The sequence below is a fragment of the Piliocolobus tephrosceles genome, chromosome 4 (assembly GCF_002776525.5).
Source record: "Piliocolobus tephrosceles isolate RC106 chromosome 4, ASM277652v3, whole genome shotgun sequence".
Lineage (NCBI taxonomy): Eukaryota > Metazoa > Chordata > Mammalia > Primates > Cercopithecidae > Piliocolobus > Piliocolobus tephrosceles.
This window is the reverse complement of record NC_045437.1, coordinates 138,891,128-138,912,609: the sequence shown is the minus strand read 5'-3', so window position 1 is coordinate 138,912,609 and position 21,482 is coordinate 138,891,128. Positions and strand designations below refer to the sequence as shown.

General features: G+C 38.3%; 1 protein-coding gene across 7 annotated transcripts in view; it reads left to right on the top strand.

Moving 5' to 3' along the window:
- The window catches only part of G3BP1 (G3BP stress granule assembly factor 1), a 39,628-nt gene extending 18,433 nt beyond the window's left edge, over positions 1-21,195 (top strand). For all 7 annotated transcript variants that reach the window (XM_023227096.2, XM_023227101.2, XM_023227103.2 and 4 more), the window contains exons 3-12: positions 234-315; positions 792-965; positions 4,081-4,171; positions 5,383-5,479; positions 7,112-7,313; positions 9,095-9,196; positions 9,772-9,883; positions 10,101-10,229; positions 10,651-10,760; positions 13,698-21,195. In XM_023227096.2, coding sequence (XP_023082864.1) covers positions 234-315; positions 792-965; positions 4,081-4,171; positions 5,383-5,479; positions 7,112-7,313; positions 9,095-9,196; positions 9,772-9,883; positions 10,101-10,229; positions 10,651-10,760; positions 13,698-13,904 — 1,306 coding nt within the window. In that variant the 3' untranslated portion in view covers positions 13,905-21,195. The remainder of the gene's footprint in view (positions 1-233; positions 316-791; positions 966-4,080; positions 4,172-5,382; positions 5,480-7,111; positions 7,314-9,094; positions 9,197-9,771; positions 9,884-10,100; positions 10,230-10,650; positions 10,761-13,697) is intronic.
- Positions 21,196-21,482: the final 287 nt, after the last annotated feature.

Sequence of the window (21,482 nt, the reverse complement as noted above, 5' to 3'; positions counted from 1 at the left end):
TGGCATGTGCCTGTAGTTCCAGCTACTTTGGGAAGCTGAGGCTAGAGGATCACTTGGCCCTGGTACATAGAAGCTACAGTGAGCTATGATCGCATCACTGCCCTCCAGCCTGGGTGACAGAATGAGACCCCATCTCCAAAAAAAGAAATTTGCCAGTATCAAACATGAAAAAAAAAAAAAAAAAAACTCAAGATACTTGAAGATGACAAGTAAATCATCTTCCCATTTTACAGATTTTATGGAAAGAACTCTTCTTATGTCCATGGGGGATTGGATTCAAATGGAAAGCCAGCAGATGCAGTCTACGGACAGAAAGTAAGCATTTCAAGCCTTATTTAGGCTGTTAAGCAGGTAGAAAATAACTCACAAAATTGAAGTGGATCATACTTAATAGGTTTTGGTGATGAGGATCAAATTTCTCAACTTTTTAGTAAAAGTTGATGTGTTTTATTACTATTTGATTAATATATTTGTTGAAATATTTATGTGATGTCAGATTTGTTAATTTTGCATGATATAAAGCTTGTGTGTGTTGGAAGATAATCGGCTTTAGCATGGGGGTCATCTTTTTTAAACTTTGAAAAGTGTGTTAATTCAGAACAGTTATTTAAAAAACTCAAGTGTGGTCACTGGGAATAGAGTATACAAAGAAACATCAAAATACAGTCTGCGTTTCCTGTAATTTAAATATGTACATTCTCTTTACCTGTGTTGTGTTGAAAGTTTTTTTTTAGTTGGAAGTTATTTAAATTTTAAGGCATTCACAGTTGATTTTTTTTTTTTTTTTTAAGGAAATCCACAGGAAAGTGATGTCACAAAACTTCACCAACTGCCACACCAAGATTCGCCATGTTGACGCTCATGCCACACTAAATGATGGTGTGGTAGTCCAGGTGATGGGGCTTCTCTCTAACAACAACCAGGCTTTGAGGAGATTCATGCAAACGTTTGTCCTTGCTCCTGAGGTATGTATAGGAATGATTATTTTGTAATGATCCAATACATGAAAAAAGAAACAATGAACAGTTGTACATATCTTCAATAACACTTGAAATTTCAGACTTATAGAAAACTTGGAATAATGGTACAATAACTCCTATACACTCCTTACCTAGAGCAGCTGTCACCACTTGCCCCCATGTGTGTAGTTCTTTCTCTAAAATACTCAAGTGGGCATTTCCTAAGAATAAAGAATTCTCTTCCATTCTGTAGTATAGTTATCAAATTCAGGAAATGTTGATGCAGTATAATTATTCTATCATCCATATTTAAAATTGGGAAATTATCCCAATAATGTCTTAGAGTTATTTTTTTTCCTTGTCCAACATGGAATCTATAATTGCACATTGCATTTAGCTATCATGTCTCTAGTCTCTTCTAATCTGCAATTGTTCCTTAATCTTCTGGTTTTTTTTTTTATTGTGTTGACATTTTTGAAGAGCATAATCACTTTGTTTTGTAGGATGCTTTACGTGTGTCATTCATTGCCTCACGTTAGAGAGGCACATTATGTCATTAAGTTGTGATATGAATTTTGATTAGTTAGGTTTTGCCACTGTAAAGTTAAATATGTTTTCTCTCTCTCTCTCTTTTGTTTTGGAGACGGAGTCTCACTCTATCGTTCAGGCTGGAGTTCAGTGGCTCCATCTCTGCTCACTGCAACCTCCGCCTCCTGGGTTCAGGCTATTCTCCTGCCTCAGCCTCCCGAGTAGCTGGGACTAGGAGTGTGCCACCACACTTGACTGATTTTGGAATTTTCAGTAGAAGATGGGGTTTCACCATGTTTGTCAGGCTGGTCTCTAACTCCTGACCTCAAGTGACCCACCTGCCTCAGCCTCCCAAAGTACAGGGATTACAGGTGTGAGCCACTGTGCCCAGCCTTATTTGTTCTCTTTTTGATTTGTAAATAAAGGATGGGAGATTCTCTATCTTTTATCTTTTTTGAACACTTATGGCATGAGATGTTTCAGGTTCATCTTGCACTGTTCCTCGCCCAGCCCCTATTCTTGAATCACCTGTTCCTTCAAGGAGACCTGGTTCTTTTTAGTTATACTTACGAAAGGGTGACAAGTTTATATTGAATGATTGCATTTGTGTTTTCTTCTGGATTGGTCCAGACTGAACAAGGTTAGGAATCCAGTCTGCTTAAGCATGTATATAGAAATGGCATAGTATGAACTTGTTGATTAAATCATTGTTTCTTCTAGCATTAATCTTAAATTTTCTTTTTAGGATAGCAAACCTAAAACACCTAAAATCTTTTAACCTTTGAATATGAGATAACTTTTTGTCTGTGCAAAATTACACGAAGCCATTACAGTCATAATTTTTAGAGGAAGGCTTAGATTAAAATGTAAAGATGTGGTAGACTTCTAAATATGCAAAGAATCACATGGAGTATGATTGTCAGTTATAGGTTTAATTATAGTTTTTCTTTCTTTTAAAGGAAGTATCTAACTTCTCGTTAGTATAATACACTATTATGTAAACTGTCTCATTTAATACACAGAGTATTGAGGCATATGCTTATATCTTTCTTTTCTGTTTTTTGAGATAAGAATCTCACTGTGTTACCCAGGCTGGAGTGCAGTGGTAGGATCATGACGTACTGTAGTGTTGACTGCCTGGGCTGAAATGATAATCCCACCTGAGCTTCCCAAGTAGCTGGGACCGCAAGCACAGGCCACTATTCCTGGCTAATTTTTGTTTTTGTTTTTGTAGAGACACACTCTACAAAAAGTATGTTGCCCAGGCTAGTCTCAAACTCCTGGGCTTAAGCAGTTCTCCTACCTCAGCCGTCCAAAGTGTTGGGATTTCAGGAGTTGAACGAGCCACTGTGCCTAGCTGATACCTCTCTTTTCACAGAGGAGTAACAGCCTTAGAAACTGAATAACTCATAAATTATATAATTGGATCTGCACTCAGGTGTGTCTTATACCTAGTGCGAGCAGTCTTTTTCAGACTACACTACTCTCGAGTGTTTATATCAATATTTTTGGATACAGATTTGGGGAAATACCTGCTGAAGTTAGGAATATGATTGCCTTTTTTTTGTTTTTTTGAGACAAGGTCTCGCTCTGTTGCCCAGGCTGGAGTGCAGAGGTGCAGTCTGGGTTCACTGCACCCTCCACCTTCCGGATTCAAGTGATCCTCTCACCTCAGCCTCCCTAGCAGCTGAGACTACAGGCGTGGCCCTTTGTGTCTGTCTCTTATTTTTATTTTTAGTAGAGATGGGATTTCACCATATTGACCAGAGTGGTCTTGAACTCCTGACCTTAGGTGATCTGCCTGCCTTGGCCTCCCAGAATGCTGGGATTACAGGCATGAGCCACTGCGCCCATCCAGAATATGATTGCCTTATAATGATTTGAGGTGTGAACTGTGGCATCTTACATACTTAGAACTTTGTCAGTTTCTGCATATTTATCTTGTGGTGAGGTAAAGTGTTTTGAGCAAACAAAATATATGTGAGTGTAGTCTTGTTACTAGCTATTGTAGAGTGGGCATTTTCAGTCTTGGCACTGTTGACATTTTGGATCAACTAATCCTTTGTTGTTGGAGCCTGTCCTGTGCATTGCAGGAATTTAGCAGCATCCCTAACCTTATAAGTTGTCAGTAGCATTCCCTGTAGTGAATACTGAAATGTCGGCAGGGCATGCTGGCTCATACTCATAATTCAGAACTTTGGGAGACTGAGGCAGGAGGACCACTTGAGCCCAGGAATTAAAGACCAATCAGGGCAGTTTAATAAGATCTCGTCTCTACTCAAAAAAGAAAAAAGAGAAATTAACCTTTCAAGGTGGCGCGCCACTATAGTCCTAGCTACTTAGGAGGCTGAGGCAGGAGGATCCCTTGAGCCTGGGATGTCAAGGCTGCAGTGAGCTGTGATGGCCCACTGCACCCCCACCTGGGTGACAGCAAGACCCTGTCTGAAAACCCCACAACAACAAAAACTGAAATGTCTCCAGACATTGCCAGATGTCTCATGGAAGCAGGCTTGTCTCAGTCACCAATGGTGTGGAGTGATTCGACTTTCTAAAAGTCTGTTGAATAAATTAAAACTTTCTGTTGGCATTGCAGGGGTCTGTTGCAAATAAATTCTATGTTCACAATGATATCTTCAGATACCAAGATGAGGTCTTTGGTGGGTTTGTCACTGAGCCTCAGGAGGGTAAGTAGTGAAATATTTTAAATTACTTGTCTAAGTTTTTTTTAATGGCATCAGATTGCCCTTAAGAGACTATGCGTTTCTTTACTGTTTTCATTACACTCTGTTCTTCATTAATAGCTAATTATCATGGCATATGAAGAGTCTAAGGTTTTACCCTACTTGAAGCTGCTAACAGGTTAGCTTATATCGTGGATGTTAGTAGAAGATATAAGACTCTTAGGTCAGAAGGAGACAGGTTAACTCACAGCAACGGTAGTAGCATTTTTGCCACATTTACCAACAGGATGTCATGAAGAAGGCTAGATGATACTTCTACTGCAGTGGGTTGTGTTAAAGGCATGGGACACTGAGTTTAGGGAACACAGATCTATTACAACAGGCAGTAAACATGCCTACTCTTTGTGCTTGGGGGAGATACTCTTTCAAAGCTGTTTGCTCTATAAAAGTTCTTGAAAGACAGTCTAGAAGAAAGAATAGGCATGGAAGATGTGTAGACACAGAGACTCATGGAAAATTTTCTCCAAAATAATAGAATTTGTATGTTGTTTATTTGGCTGAGAGTATATTTATTTTGTAATACTGTTTTACAGATAAGCAGTCATTTGCCTAGCCAGTAAAGTGGTAGAGCCTGCATTAGATAACTGCCTAATGTAATTTGGCTAATGTAATGTAGCCAGTAGGGTGAAAGCCTGCATTAGGCTCCATGCTCTTAAAAACCAAGACACTACAGTAGCGTTAAAGTCTATCCTTAAGGCTGGGCGTGGTGGCTTACGCCTGTAATCCCAGCACTTTGGGAGGCCAAGGCAGGCGGATCACGAGGTCAGGAGATCGAGACCATCCTCACTAACATGGTGAAACCTTGTCTCTACTAAAAATAGAAAAAATTAGCCAGGCGTGGTGGCGGACGCCTAGCTACTCGGGAGACTGAGGCAGGAGAATGGTGTGAACCCGGGAGGTGGAACTTTCAGTGAGCCGAGATTGCGCCACTGCACTCTAGCCTGGGCGACATAGTGAGACTCCGTCTCAAAAAAAAAGTCTATTCTTAAAAGCCTTAGTTCTGTCCTTAAAGTCAATGCCATGAGTTTTACCAAATTGCCCTACTTTATTTATATGTGTTTTTCTTCACTGTTGTTTTGTGAACATTGTGAAAGTGAATGTATATGTGAATTCAGTAAGTACAAATTACTTTAAATGTCTTTTTCTCACTTAAGAGTCTGAAGAAGAAGTAGAGGAACCGGAAGAAAGACAGCAAACACCTGAGGTGGTACCTGATGATTCTGGAACTTTCTATGATCAGGCAGTTGTCAGGTAAGAAAATTTTGTTCACATGTGCGGGGCTGCATAAGAACTTGCATTGTCTAGTCTTTCCCTTTGTTGGAGGGCATTTATATATTCTGAGAATTACCTCAAAATAATAATTTCTCAGAAGAATGGTTTTGTTTCTGGTAATTTTGACTAAACAAAAATATGTAACTTGTTGTTAATAGTAAATTGTACTGTGAAGGCAATCTACTATTGCTTAGTTTAAATAATACCGGTTTCTTTTTGGTTTAGTTTTTTCTTGGTGTTAAGTGAAAACGTGCATATTGTTTATCAAGAGTTGAATGTATTGAGGTATTAAATGCTTTGAGGGAATATGAAGTGGACAGACACCTATTAGAGATCGGGCATAAATTGATACAAATACCAATATGTGAGTTAAGTAGCAATAAAGAATTTCATTACCTTTGTAAGTACATCATTGTACCTTTGGGTTTTTTCCCCCGTTGTGATTGGAACAGAAATGTGTTTGATAGCAAAAGAAATCCATATTTACTTGTTACCATGTGACACTGAATGTTAATATTCAGTGCCTGAAGGGTGTTTCCAAGTGTTTTTCAAGGTGTGATGAACTAATCAGGTTACTCACTTGGGTTGCTGGTTGAAAATGAAGATTCATGGTCCCACTGCAAACCTACTGAATTAGACTTTCAGGAGGCAAAACATCTGCAATTTTGTTTTTGTTCTTTTGAGACAGTCTCGCTCTCTTACCCAGGCTGGAGTGCAGTGGCATGATCTTGGCTGACTGCAACCTCCGCTTCCTGGGTTCAAGCAATCCCCCTGCCTCAGCCTCCTGAGTAGCTGGGACTACAGGCGCATACCACCATGCCCGGCTAATTTTTGTATTTTTGTAGAGATGGGGTTTCGCCATATTGGCCAGGCTTGTCTGGAACTCCTAATCTCAGGTGATCCGCCCACCTTGGCCTTGAAAAGTGCTAGGATTACAGGTGTGTGCCTAGCCCCTCTGCAGTTTTAACAGCATTCCTGGTTTGATTTATGTGGAATTTTAAGAATTGTATTCTGAATCATAACTAATATATTTTCTCCCCCAAATTCCTTACGTGTTTGAAAGTTTTTGTGTGTTTGTGTTAAAAGCCACATATCATAAAATTTGCCATCTTAACCTTTTTTTTCATCTTAACCATTTTTAAGTATAAAGTATAGTAGTGTTAACTGTATAGACACGGTTGTATGACAGATCTCTAGGACTTTTCACCTTACAAATCTTATTGAAGATAACTTTATATACCTTAACAGACAGACTGTACCCATTGAATGGCAACCTTCTTCCCCATCTCCCCCAGCCTATTTTGAGAGTTTTTCTGATGTTGTATGCTAAATGAATTGTAATGATTGTGGGATTCCAGCCATAAAGTGGTTTGGTTCATTTTGATGTCCTGAATCATTTGCTCATCAGAATTTGCCAAATGGATTCCAGTGAAGTTATTGAGTGGCATTTTAAAAATTACTTTTTAAAAACTCAGATATACGATTCTTAGATTTTTTTTTTTTTTTTGATGGAGCTAACTCTGTGTTCTGGTTTCTGGTTAATAAATGATGGGGAATTTTTTGCGAAATAAATGGTGGCAGAATGATATTTCTCAAATTTTTCCATCAAAGTAATGACATGGAAGAACATTTAGAGGAGCCTGTTGCTGAACCAGAGCCTGATCCTGAACCAGAACCAGAACAAGAACCTGTATCTGAAATCCAAGAGGAAAAGCCTGAGCCAGTTTTAGAAGAAACTGCTCCTGAGGATACTCAGAAGAGTTCTTCTCCAGCACCTGCAGACATAGCTCAGACAGTACAGGAAGACTTGAGGGTATGAAACATGTCTTCATTTTTATTCTATTTCTAGTTATTTTTTAAAAAAGAAAAATCTCTGTTCTGTATTGCTGTTTGGTTGACTTTTGTAGATACATTTTCATATTGGTGGTTCATTTCAGGGAAATTTCTTAGATACTGAGCCATGCCTTTGATAAGAGAGAGGTAAGATGTGTATTAGTTTATTTCATCAAAATAAACCACTCCCTTCCCCTAGGTAACTTGAATGCCTGTTAGACTAGAAATTTTAGGTGCCACTGTAGCACCATGTCAGTGATTCCTTATCTTTTTAATATTTAGTCTTTTACACTATGAATTATTACATGCTTGTTACTACAAGTGCATAACATCTTTTTAAGAAAAACAACATGGCAGAATGTACTTTTTCTATGAAATTTTTTTGAAGATAACTTTATAGTGGAAGTAGAAATGAACTGCTAAAGTAAAATTTCTTTTCTAGTTGGCATACCTGATTTTGGAAGTTTTCAGTTTGTCCTCCTTAGTCTTATTAGGGTGGTGTTAACTGAACTCATGAAACCTTTACATTTAGCACTCTGGGAAGGAATATAATTTTTAGTGCTGTATTTACAGGCTCAGGGTTATGTCATTTGTTTGTTCAACAATTAATTCAAATTCCTGCTGTGTGTTAGGCATTGTTCAAAGTATAGGTATTGGCAAAACAGATAGGGGTTCTTGCTCTCTGGCAGCTAATAGGTGAGTAGGAAAGAGCAATGTTGAAATGACTTTAGCTTGCAAGTGCAAAAAATTAGCTGTGCATGGTGATGCCTATGTGTGGTCCCAGCTGCTTGGGAGGCTGAGGTAGGAGGATTGCTTAGCCTGGGAAGTCAAGGCTGCAGTGAGCTATGATTATGTCACTGCATTCCAGCTTGGGAGACAGAGTAAGACCTTGTCACAATAAGAAAACAGTAAGAAGCAAGTGGAAAAGTAGTTTGACTGGACCAGATGACCACTTAGTTGGTTAATATAGTAAACCTAGTTGAGAGAGAATGATGGCTTGAATTAGAGTTGTGGCAGTGGAAATGGAAAAGAAATAATTAGGTAGAATAACAGGTTGTGACAATTTTTAAATGTGTGAGAAAGGTGTTGATGATGATTCTACAGTTGATGTAATTGAGTCGATGTTTCTATCATGGATTGGATGGAATCACAGCAGGAAGAGCTGAGCTGATTTTAGAGGAGAGGGAATTTTGTTTGACTCACAAATTTGAATGGAAGTAGCTTTCCTTGGGCCAGGCGTTGTGGCTCACGCACTTAATCCCAGCACTTGGTGAGGCAGAGGGCAGGAGGATTGCTCGAGTTCGGGAGTTAAAGACCAGCCTGGTCAATATAGTGAGACTTCATCTCTGCTAAAAAGAAAAAATAGCTGGATATGGTGGCACATGCCTGTAGTTTCAGCTGCTTGGGAAACAGGTGGGAGGATCACTTGAGCGCAGGAGATGGAGGCTGCAGCGAGCTGTGTACATGCCATTGCATTCCAGCCTGGGCAACAGCTAGATTCTGTCTCAAAAAAAAAAAAAAAGTGAGTAGTTTCTTGAACCTAAGCCTCTCAGATTTGCCTGGTACTTGATCATCAGTCCCAAGGAATTTCAGTACTAAATTTTGAATAGCTGAAAGAGAAGAATCTTAATATATGTATAAACTCCATCCTGCCTGTGAGAATGTGTTACCATTTGTTGTGTACAGGCAATCAAGAGTTAGTAGCTTTTATATTGTTTTGATACATGGTATAATTATGTAATGTTGGTATTGCTCCCTTAGACGTTTTCTTGGGCATCTGTGACCAGTAAGAACCTTCCACCCAGTGGAGCTGTTCCAGTTACTGGGATACCACCTCATGTTGTTAAAGTACCAGCTTCACAGGTAAGGTCTTAATAAAACTTGTATATTAGGCAAGTGTACTTATATTTTGGTAATTTGATTCAACAGAGGTTTAGAGAATGTGAAAACTGGTCAGGTGCAGTGTGGCTCATGCCTGCAATCCCAGCACTTTAGGAGGCTGAAGCCAGCTGATCACTGGAGCCTAGGAGTTTGAAACCAATTCAGGCAACATAGTGAGACTCTGTCTCTACAAAAAAATAAGAAATTAGCCGGGCCTTGTGGCATGCATCTGTAGTCCTAGTTAATTAGGAAGCTGAGGTGGGAGGATTGCTTGAATCCAGGAGGTTGAGGCTGCGGTGTGTCACGATTGTGCTCACTGTGTCGCATCATGGGCGACACAGTGAGAATCTGGCTCAAAGAAAAAAAAAGAAACCCCAAATCAATGTAGAAACAAAACTGATACATAGGACAGAAGAAAAGGGTATAAGGTGGTTTTTAATGATTTTTCTTGTAAGGGAATTGTCCATTTTCTAGTTTAAAACTTGTTAGCTAAGAAATTTCATTAAGAGGATAAGCCTGCTTTGTTTTAACACAAAAGTTAACTTAAAATTTTTCAGCCCCGTCCAGAGTCTAAGCCTGAATCTCAGATTCCACCACAGAGACCTCAAAGGGATCAAAGAGTGCGAGAACAGCGAATAAATATTCCTCCCCAAAGGGGACCCAGACCAAGTAAGAGCTCAGAAGGGCGATTTCTCATTTGGGGGATTTTGAGGGGAGAGCTTATTTTGGGAGGGCAGTTGATATTTATATACTTTAAAATAAAAATATTGTAGGGTTGATGGAATTGCCTGTTTTTAGGGTAGAGGGAAAACTATTGAATGTGAGCAGTCACTGAAAGATGTCTTCTTTCTCTTGCCTTTCATTGATGTTTTTGTCTCCTTTTAAGTCCGTGAGGCTGGTGAGCAAGGTGACATTGAACCCCGAAGAATGGTGAGACACCCTGACAGTCACCAACTCTTCATTGGCAACCTGCCTCATGAAGTGGACAAATCAGAGCTTAAAGATTTCTTTCAAAGTAGGTTATTGAGTTTTGAACACTAAATTCATCTAGTGTCTCTAGCACTGTACAGTAGAAATAGAAAATGAGCCACATGCGTAATTATAAATTTTCTAGTAGTCATGGTAAAAAAAAAAAAAAAAAAGTGAAAAGAAACTGGATAATTTTAATAACATTTAACTCTTAAGGCATTGTCATTTCAACATGTAAGAATATTGTGAGAGATATTTTACACTTTTCATAATAAATCTTTGAAATCCAAATGTGCCTCCCATAATTTTACACTTATGAGAGGCACATCTCAATTCAGACCAGCTATATTTATAGTTCAAGTGCTCAGTAGTCACATGCATCCAGTGGCTACTGTATTGGACTGTGTACATGGAATGTTTAAAGGGAATGGTCTAAGTAGTTATCTGAGAATCTGTTTCACTTGCAGATTATGGGAACGTGGTGGAGTTGCGCATTAACAGTGGTGGGAAATTACCCAATTTTGGTTTTGTTGTGTTTGATGATTCTGAGCCTGTTCAGAAGGTCCTTAGCAACAGGGTAAGCAGCTTTTCATCTTGATTTTTTTTTTTTTAAAAGGGTTTTGGTTCTTTAGAATATATTTATCTTTATAGCTGGGTCTTTATGTAAAGTGCAGTTTATTCCAACATATTCAGGTAATTTATTCCATTATTTTCAACCGTTGTTAAAAGACCTGCCTGGGGGTTTAGAAAAACGAAACTTATGTTTAAATAACTTAGTTTTTGAAAACATGAATTATGAGAATGAGAAAATGAATAGTTATCAGTGCACTGAGATTTATGTAACTACCTTTCCTTGGTGTTGGCTTTTGGTGCACAGGAGTTGAAATACAAACCTACTTTTAACTATTAGATAAGAGCCAGTTTGCCCAGGGCAGTTTTGGTGTACTGCTGTTTTGTAGAGAATAACTATTAAGAACTTCTCCTATAAGTCAATAAATTGGGTTTGGAAGATAAATTATATAGTCAGACTACTTGGAACCACCCTTAGTAACAGCACTCTTAACCCTGTAAATTCTAATATTAGAATTTGTAGAATGTAAATCTTACTGTCGTAGCCCCAAAGAAAGCTTCCCCTCCCCTAGCAAAAAACTGCTTTTTGTTGTAGCCGAGAAGAACAAGGGTATAAATAATATTAATTTACTAAGCTATACTTTTTTATTGAGGTGAAATTTACATAACACTATTAACCATTTAAAAACGTACAACTTAATTGCATTTAGAACACATATTGTGCAACCATTACCTTTAATTCCAAAAGTTTTTTACTAATAGCCATAAGCTCTTTACTCACTAAACAGTCATTCCTTGTACCTGTCTCCCCAGCCCCTTGCAGCCACTAATCCGCTTTCTGTCCCTGTGGATTAAAATTGTGTACTTTAAACCATGTAATAGAAATATTGCAGATCAGTGATATTTTCCAGAATGCTAATGGGCATACTGCAAGGTTTTTTTTTTTTTTGTTTGAGACAGTCTCACTCTGCTGCCCAGGCTGGGGTACAGTGGTGTGATCTCGGCTCACTGCAACCTCCACCTCCCGGGTTCAAGCAGTTCTCCTGCCTCAGCCTCCTGAATAGCTGGGATTACAGGTGCCCCTCACCGTGCCAGCTGATTTTTTTGTATTTTTAGTAGACATGGGGTTTCCCCATGTTGGCCAGGCTGGTCTCGAACTCCTGACCTCAGGTGATCCACTGACCTTGGCCTCCGAAAGTGCTGGGATTATAGGTGTGAGCCAGTGCACCTGGCCATACTGCATAGTTTAATGTTGTGGTCATAACATTATGTCAACCTGAGTATGCACGTACACATTATCTTTCAAATTACTTTACCACATATTTTTGTGAAGCATCTCCTGCAAAATACTGTTTGAGAAATGAGAGAACAGTGGTTCATCTCACCAAAGCCACTGAAGAACCCAGAAATGTCCAGTAGGCTTTGTAGATAAATCCGTCATTCAGCACGTTATTAGGCCTAGTGGCCACCCTTCATTTCATGGTATTGATAGAAGTCTGCTATGCTTCCTTCAGTAATTTTTTGTGTGAGCAGAAATAGCTTATGTAAGACTGACTGCCCTGGTGTATGACATACTGTAGTGTAGCTTAGCGGTTCAAAGCTTATTTTTCCCAGTTTGGAGGCCTTGGTTTACATTCTCCTTTCATCACTCATTAGTGTTGTGACCCATGGGACAAGTTACTTAACCTCCCCAGTCCTTAGTTTGCTAGTCCTTAGAGTACGTATCTACCTTCAGAGGGTTGTTATAAAGGTTAAGTGAGTTAGTAAATTTGAATAGAACACTTCCCTGACACATAGTACTGTTAGATGCTCATTTTAAGAAATTAGAAAATTATATTGCTGGTGAAGAGCATAATTGAATATATTAAAATATTTGGTAACTTTGGCTCTGTTAGGAAACGAAGCCCAAGACTATCCAAACTTCTCAGGAGGTGAAGAACAAGTTAAAGTTTATGTCAGATTAATGAAGTTTTTATTTTAAATATATATGTACTTTGCATAAATATGTACAGTACCATCTTTTCACATTGGCGATGATGAGGTTTTATTCTAAGCCTCCAAATCTATGGGGAAGGTGGCAATTCTTTATTCAATTTACATAATTATATGAGAAAAAAATAAGTACGATGAGAGTTAACTTGTGCTGCTGTGCTATTTAAAATGGCTTTTTAAAACTGGCCTGCCTACCTAATCACCTTTCCATGTATTTGTTAATGGTAAATTGTATGTTCTCAGTTAAAAACTGAACTGTTGTAATCCAAGCACTTTGGGAGGCTGAGGTGGGCGGATCACTTGAGGTCAGGAGTTTGAGACCAGCCTAGCCAACATGGCAAAGCCCTGTCTCTACTAAAAATACAAAAATTAGCCAGGTGTGGTGGCGGGCGCCTCTAATTCCAGCTACTCTGGAGGCAGGGGCAGGGAAAATCGCTTGAACCCGGGAGGCAGAAGTTGCGGTGAGCCAAGATCACGCCATTGCACTCCAGTCTGGGTGACAAGTGAAACTGTGTCGCATTAAAAAAACAAACAAAAAACTGAACTGTGAGAATTTAGCTGATTTATAATCTGCTGGTTCTTTTTTCTTTCTGAAACAGTGTCTCGCTCTGTTTCCCAGACTGGAGTGCAATGATGCGATCTTGGCTCACTGCAACCTCTGCCTCCCAGATTCAAGTGATTCTCCTGCCTCAGCCTCCTGAGTAGCTGGGACTACAGGCATGTGCCATCATGCCTGGCTAATTTTTGTATTTTTGTAGTAGAGATGGTGTTTCACCATGTTGGTCAGGCTGGTCTTGAACTCCTGACCTCGTGATCCACCTGACTCAGCCTCCCAGAGTGCTGGGATTACAGGTGTGAGCCATTGCCCAGCCTCTGCTGGTTCATTATTATAGCTTTCTTTGATAGTGATAGCTCATCACTATTCTAAGTCTGGTCACCTTGATTCTTACAGCCCATCATGTTCAGAGGTGAGGTCCGTCTGAATGTCGAAGAGAAGAAGACTCGAGCTGCCAGGGAAGGCGACCGACGAGATAATCGCCTTCGGGGACCTGGAGGCCCTCGAGGTGGGCTGGGTGGTGGAATGAGAGGCCCTCCCCGTGGAGGCATGGTGCAGAAACCAGGATTTGGAGTGGGAAGGGGGCTTGCGCCACGGCAGTGAATCTTCATGGATCTTCACGCAGCCATACAAACCCTAGTTCCAGCAGAATGGTGAATTTCTTCGACCAGCCTTTGGTATCTTGGAGTATGACCCCAGTCTGTTATAAACTGCTTAAGTTTGTATAATTTTACTTTTTTTGTGTGTTAATGGTGTGTGCTCCCTCTCCCTCTCTTCCCTTTCCTGAGCTTTAGTCTTTCACTTCCAATTTTGTGGAATGGTATTTTAGGAATAATGGACTTTTAAAGAAGAAGAAAGAAAAAAAAAAAGACTGAATTTCCTTGCTTACTTTGCATATACAGACTGGATTTTTTTTTTTAACAGCCATTTCCCCAAAGGAATGTCTTGTGTATTACTGACATTTGGTATGTTTCATTCATTGGAATATTTCTTATTTTCTACATGTTTCAAAAGCCTGTAAGAAATACAGGATTTGATAATATTTTGAAGGCAGGAAAAACCCAAATTGTTTCTTCTTTGAGAGTCATGACTACCTTCTAGTATGGAGAAATTGCCATTGAAAAATTTGACAATTTTGATTCTCACTGGTATGTTTAAAAACTGAATAAAAGGAATAGAAATTTTCTTTTGATAAAGGATCACAAAACAATTCTAAAACCTACTGTTTTTACCATTGAAATTTAAATTGTGATAATAGGTTTTAAATGTCTAGAATGCAACTGATAGGCTTTTCTTGAACTGTTGTTTTTTAAAGTAGTTTTTTCATGTTTAATTTGTATTTGTAAAAAAACAGAAAGCAAAAAAATTCCCAAAACTCAGATAACAACCAGAGCAAAACTGTTGTGCCTTCTATTTATCTTTGATTTCAGTCTTGGCAATTGTTTAAACAAAAATAATTAAAAAAAAATCTAGATTTGTTTTATTAGGTCCAGAGTATGTGGGGAATTGCAGAATCCCTCTCATCACTTTGTGTATGTCTTTTGTTAACGTGTTTGTTATGCCTTATTCTAAAATTGAGTCTCAAACTGGAATGCCTTCGAAGACAGATGCTTCTATAGAGGTTCTTTGACCTAAATAGTTCAGCATTTGTGTTTTTATTCTGGTATCTAATCAGATTCCTAATCATAGCCCGTAAGAAGGAATGTTACTTTAATATTGGACTTTGCTCATGTGCTTGTGTCCGCATTTTTTTCTTAAAATCATAGCCATATGGTAAATTTTCTATTTTGTTATGGTTCTCTTTTATTGATTGGCATGCAGTGGGTGTTACTTGGAAATGGCCAATTTTTATTAAAATATTTCTGGAAGAAAATTTAATCTGGCAATATAGACTAATACTCGTTTCACATATGTGTTATTTGTTGAGTGCTGTGTGTGAGATGGGTGAAGGTTTTGTTTACACGTGTGAAACAAATTTTGTGTGATTATTTATCATTACTAATGGAAGGGCAACCAGGTTGTAAAATTCAGCGTATTTATTTTCTTAACAGTATTCATCTTTAGGACTGTCGTTTGAAGATAGCATAGGAATGTTTGGTTTGTGTTACTGAGAAACTAGGTTTGCTGTGATGGTTAAGGCCACAGTGAAGTTGGTATTACCAGTTTGGTTCCGGTTCCTCAAATATTTGAAAATTGGCAGCATCTCCTTTACATAAACTTAATGTAACTGAATCACATGGGTTTTTTGTAGGGTTAGTTTAAGTAACTTTGGTAACCACTTTTGGCCCAGATCAGTGATAACAGGAAGAAATACAACTTATACTTGTGTAGCTTATATTAAGCGTATGGTGGGTGGAAAGAAAAGTTTAGTTTGAGTTACTTTGAAAAAAAAAATTACTTTGTGGTAACTTCAAGGTAATAAATTATGGATAGCCTAGAAATTATCCTTCACAGGTGAATATTAAATTACACATTTCAAAACAGGAGTTCTTCCTATTTGGAGACTTAACGGCATTAACTAGATGCAGCAGTCCTCAGCTTGGCGTTATCACATCCTAGAGGACCTTTAGAAATGTGTGAAATTGGGAAGGTTTGTTGGAGAGACATGCATCTGGCATTTATTGGGTGGGGTCTAAGGATACCAAATGTGTAAAAATGAAGCAACCCCACTGAGAATACTGATAGTCCCTATTCCTGTGGATGGGTGGAGCTGTGGGATTAGAAGAACTGGAATGAAGACTCATTCTTTTGAAACTCAGCCTCAGATAAATAACAAACTAGGAAATAGAAATCTGTTTCAAGAATTACAGTAACGTCTAAGGAATTAGTAATTTCACTTTTTATTGTCTGTACCAAATGTATGTGTGTGTTGTGTATGTGTGTGTAAATGTGGAGAGGTGGTAGCAATACATGCTGATGCTGCTTGCAATTTGTTGCAGGGAATTACTGCACAATCTCAGAAAATACAAGGCTTCTCCAGTACTTTAAGTCATCAGAGTTGGGATGATTGTGAGGTTTTGAATGATGGTATTGGACCTAAGAAATAGGATTAGCATGATCAGCACTGTTGAGAATTCTCGTACAATGATGTACATTATTGCATGTAGAGTAAACATGAGAGCTTAGAGATGTATACATTTCCACTGCTGGAAAATGATTATGTTAGGGCAACATTTTCTATAGGTGGCAGCAGTAGGAGCTCATCACATTGAACATTTTCAGATTTTAAAATGAAAATTTTCATCCATAGGAATGGCCCAATGTATAGTTATTAGCTACTGAACCTAGAACTCTTGACCCATGAGGTTTTTGCTTTTTAATTTTTATTTTTATAGAGGCACGGTCTTGAGCTATGTTGTCAGGCTGGTCTCAAGCTCCTGCCCTCGTCAGTCTTCCTGCCTTCCAAGTAGCCGGAACTACGGGTGTGCACCATTGCACCTGGCCTCATGAGTATTTTAGCTAGATAAGATTTGTTTGGTTCAGTGGGTCTTAGTTTTTTAAGACCTGTTGATTTATAATTAGAGATCTTGGGCCTTAAACTGTATTTTTGTGTTAGTGGTGAGGTTGGGCTTTACTTTGTATATTCCAGTGTTCTCAACTTTGTCAGATATTGCTAGGGACCAGTGAGATCGATAATCCAAAAATAATAATTTGACTTTGGATGAGTATGTCATTACCACAGTGTTAGCTGATTTGCACTTTAGGTTAGAAAAGTTAATTTTCACATCTGTGCTGCGGATTAGGTGATACTGTCCTCAGCAAAATAGATGAGGAAGAAACTGAATCAGAGCAGTTAAATGACAGGCTTCCAAGTCATCCATGTAGCAAGGAGCGCATTTGCTTCCCAAACTGATGATTTTTCTCTGGAACCATCATGCCCCCCTAATTACATTTCAGTAACATAGACCGCAATGAACTTCCTACTGTAGGGAGACTTGAGTCTGGAATACATTCAGAACAAGGTTAACATTACAGTTCTTAATTTCCTTTAGGGCAAACAAGATAATTAAAGTTGGATTTTGTGAGTCTTTTTGATTTGCAGATTATATATGGTAACACAATAGTAGTGGTTTGTTTTTAAGTTTTTTTCTCATCTGATTTGATAATTTAGTGCAAACTTCAAATCTGGATGTGGATAACAATATTTTTATTAGAGCATAATCCAGGTGAGTTTATAGAATTTGTGGTTTGTGCTTATAAACTGTCACCTTCTGATACTTTTCTTCATCCCTCTGTTTGAAAAACCCTCGTAGAATTTAACAGTTTAATGGAAAATGTTGCACTTTATAGAAAGCCATTTTAGAACTTATAGGTAACCTTTCTGAAGAGCTTAGATTTGTAGACCACTGTTTTTGCTGAGTGACATTTCTTTTAAATGGTTACATTTGTCAAATCTGTAAAGATGTCTTTTATATTGCAGTTTTCTTTTTGTGCTACTTAAAGGAATCTTTGCAGTACTGCATACAGATAAGATAATTGTTGACCTTTTTAGTTGAGCCGTTTTTAAACTTGCAAAAGAAGTAACATCAACATTTATTTGAATATCAGGTTTTTTTAGCTAACTGCCTAATGTACCAAAAAAACTTTGCAATGTCTTATGTGGGCTGAGGAGTTGAGTTAAAGTTGCTAATCAAGTAATGGCCATGTGGCACAAGATGATAACTAAGAATTTCTAGTTCTAAGGGGATTTATATTTGGGATTTATATTTGTTTAATGTTGAGGTTCTGGGGACCATAGGTGGGCCTGTCAAATCTTAACAGACTATAGTAAAGGAGAGATGGTGGCACATGTGAAATAAAACTTGTTTATATTTACATTCTTACTAGTGGATAGATACCACCTCAGAACAACACTGAAATTAAACTGCCTTGTTCATGCTTTCATGTCTCAAATCAAGGCCTGAATGAGTAAAAAGATGAGTAGAGGTTACCTAAAACCCTTAACCAGTTTTGGTTTTTGATTATGCATATGCGTTGACTTGGAATTAGGTTTTTAGTTTCTGTTTATGTGACTGACTTTGAGAACATTGGATTCATCTTCTCTCCACAGTTTCTACTTAAACCTAGTAGCTTATTTTAATGCCCTGTAAGTAAGAGGAAAATAATATAGGGAATCTGATCAACTATTTCTTTAATAAATCATGTGACCTGGGCAATTACAGAAATTCATATGTGTTTAGTATTTTGAAATGTGGCCAGTGTCCCAGATTTGTAAGCTACAGTGTGCATACAGTGCATACAGTGTGTCTTAGGATTTTTTTTTTAAGTGAATTAAGGATGTTTACCAGAAATTATTGATTTACTGAACCAAGTATTTATTTTCAAGAACTCACTTATGGGGAAGGTTGCCTATATTTTTGTAGTAATTAGAGGGAAGATTAAATCCTGTTTAACCTGGATAGAAACAGTTTTAACTATTGCTGAAGTTAAAATCACTTTGGGGTGGGTTGGGGTGGCTCATGCCTGTAACCCCAGTGCTTTGAGAGACTGAGGCCAGAGGATTGCTTGAGGCCAGGGATTTGAGACCAGCTTGGGCAACACAGTAAGACCCTGTCTTTACAGATAATTGAAAAGTGAGCCAGACGTGGTGGCGCATTCCTGTAGTCTCGGTCTCTCAGGAGGCTGAGGCAGGATATTGCTTGAGCCCAGGAGTTGGAGGCTGCAGTGAGTTATGATCGTGCCACTGCACTCTAACCTGGGTTGACAGAGTGAGACGCTGTCTCTAAAAAACAAAAAATTAGAAAACAAAACAAAAACCACTTGGGTTACTCATTGTCCTTATGTTTTGATGTCAGTTGTTCTCCTAAATTTTAAAATTTTGTTATGAAGATTGGATGTACACTGATTTGGCCCTTTAAATGACATTATACCAAGAAGCTGGTATAAGGAAGTAGGAGAGGAGAAAACTTTTTGAAAAACCATTTGGTGCATGCTAAGGTAGCTTGTAGGACATGTGGTTTTAAAAAATTCATGAATTTTGAAGAAGGATAGGGTGGAAGTAAAATTTAGCTGATAGCATAGGGATCATTTGTCATTTATATAGAAAATAATTATATTTTTGAGTGAGAAGCATCAGACTTAAAATTTTTTTCTTCTATTTTGATTATTACCACAAAGAACGGAGAAACTCTCAGAATTCTTTGAATCATAGAATGTTAGTACTGGAAAGGACTAGTAAGTGACCTGTACAACCCCTTCATTTTACAAATGATCAGATAATTGGCTAGTAGAGTCCCAGATCTTCTAGAAGTAATACGGTGATCATCAATTTAGATTCACTATAGGAAGGCCAGCACTGTTAAAGTTTGTCAGGAGAAAAAGGGAAGGTATCACTTTTTGTATGTTCACCCAGTTGCTTCTGTAGTTTTCATACCCGTTTTTCTCTGTTTTCTTAGAACTGTCTTTAATGGCTCAGCTCTACCAGGGCTTGTTGTCTAAGGACATTAACTTGTGCTCCCCTCAGGGATGGGTTTACTACTAGCTGTCAGAAAGCTATTGGGTATCCTAATGTGTTAATAGCTGAAACTCAGCTGTAATTTCTCCTAAATACTTCAGCATTTTGCATTCTGTACATTGTGGTGCTTTTTCCACCTTGTATTGTTGTAATTGTAAGCTCCTAGGGGGCAGCAATTTGGTCTTAGGCGTGTACCCTGTTTAGTGCCTGGCAATGCCATATTTATATCAAGGTCTTAATATTACTTTTCAGTTATTTTTCCCACTCTTCATGGAAGTGATGCTCCAGCCTTGCTAAAACACTTACGGTCCTCCCGGATAAGCCAGGCATTGTGATTCCTTGGCTTCAAGTGCCTTCTCTCTTCCCTGAAGGTCCACTGAGATCTACACTCTCCCCTTTCCTCCGATCTCTTGCCGTGTAAGTAATTTTTTTTTTAAAAGATCAGTACAAGAGCTATGTTTTTTCCTAAGAAAAAATTGGCAACAGGAATGGGGAGTAGCCCTTTTTGGGGCTGATCTGTCTGAGGAACAAATCCATTCTCATCTACTTTCCACATTGTCCCTCTTGTGTGAGGTCCTGTTCCCGACCTTCATTTCTAAAACTGTTCTAGAGCACTTTGTCTTTCTCATAGTTCATAACTTACCCCTTCAATCTAGAATTAGAATTACATTATCTGTTTTACTACTTTACTAGACTGTAAGCTCCTAGAAGACAAGGACTAGCGAGTTAATCTCTATATTCCACCAGAAGGTACAGTGACTCACAACTAGAGTCTTTAGATGATAACTTACTGAGTTGAATAACTTAATATATTTCTATTTTCATTCCTAAGGGAGGCATGTCTGGAGATAGACCTTGAATTTAATAAATGTTAGGCACTACACCATTTTAGTGGAGGAAATTGTTGGGAAATTTGGGGGGATGGGTATAGAAGGGGGAGGAAGTCACTGGCCATTTTGAGGTGCTTCCATTGGTCTGGGTAACTAGCCATTTCTTCCTGATTGTGCCTGGTATATCCCAGGCAGTTTGTTTCTATGCAGAAGAATTTTATATGAAATTTTCATTTCTTTGCCAAAACTTGTTCCTCCTTTCAGTTCATGACATCATCCATGCTAAAGTCTGAGTCATCTGCTTCCATTTTTGTTATTCCCAATATCCAGTCTTCAGCTAAGTCCTGTCAGTTCTACCTCAAGTCTTTCACGTCTGTCTTCCTCACCTATTTAATTTCAGTACTCTCTCAGCTTCACTTAACCTCTTCTTACTCCCGCCTACTTTATACACAATGTTAGATTCATCTTACTGAAACATAGCTCTGACCATGTATCCCATGTATGTGTTCTCTCTCCCCTATTAGACTGTAAGCTCCTTATGGGCAGGATCTGTGTCTGAGTCATCTTTGTATCTTGCCTAGCACCTATCAATAAATACTTCTTGAATGAACCAGTGAATTCTCATTTCTCGGCATAAAACCTTGTCTAAAGTGAGATATTTTCTAGGTTATACATAGGTTTCTCCCTGGGGTAAGTGAAAGTTCTTGCATATAAAGTTGGTTAAATAGTAATAATGACGAGTTAACCACAGAAAATTTCAGAAAACTTTAATTTTTTTCCATTGGAATCAGCATGGATATCTGTATATGGATGGTTCAATAAATATACTGTTATATACATGTTTCACAGAAATTTTACATTCCATCTTCAGACCGCAGAAATAGATTTTTTTTTTTA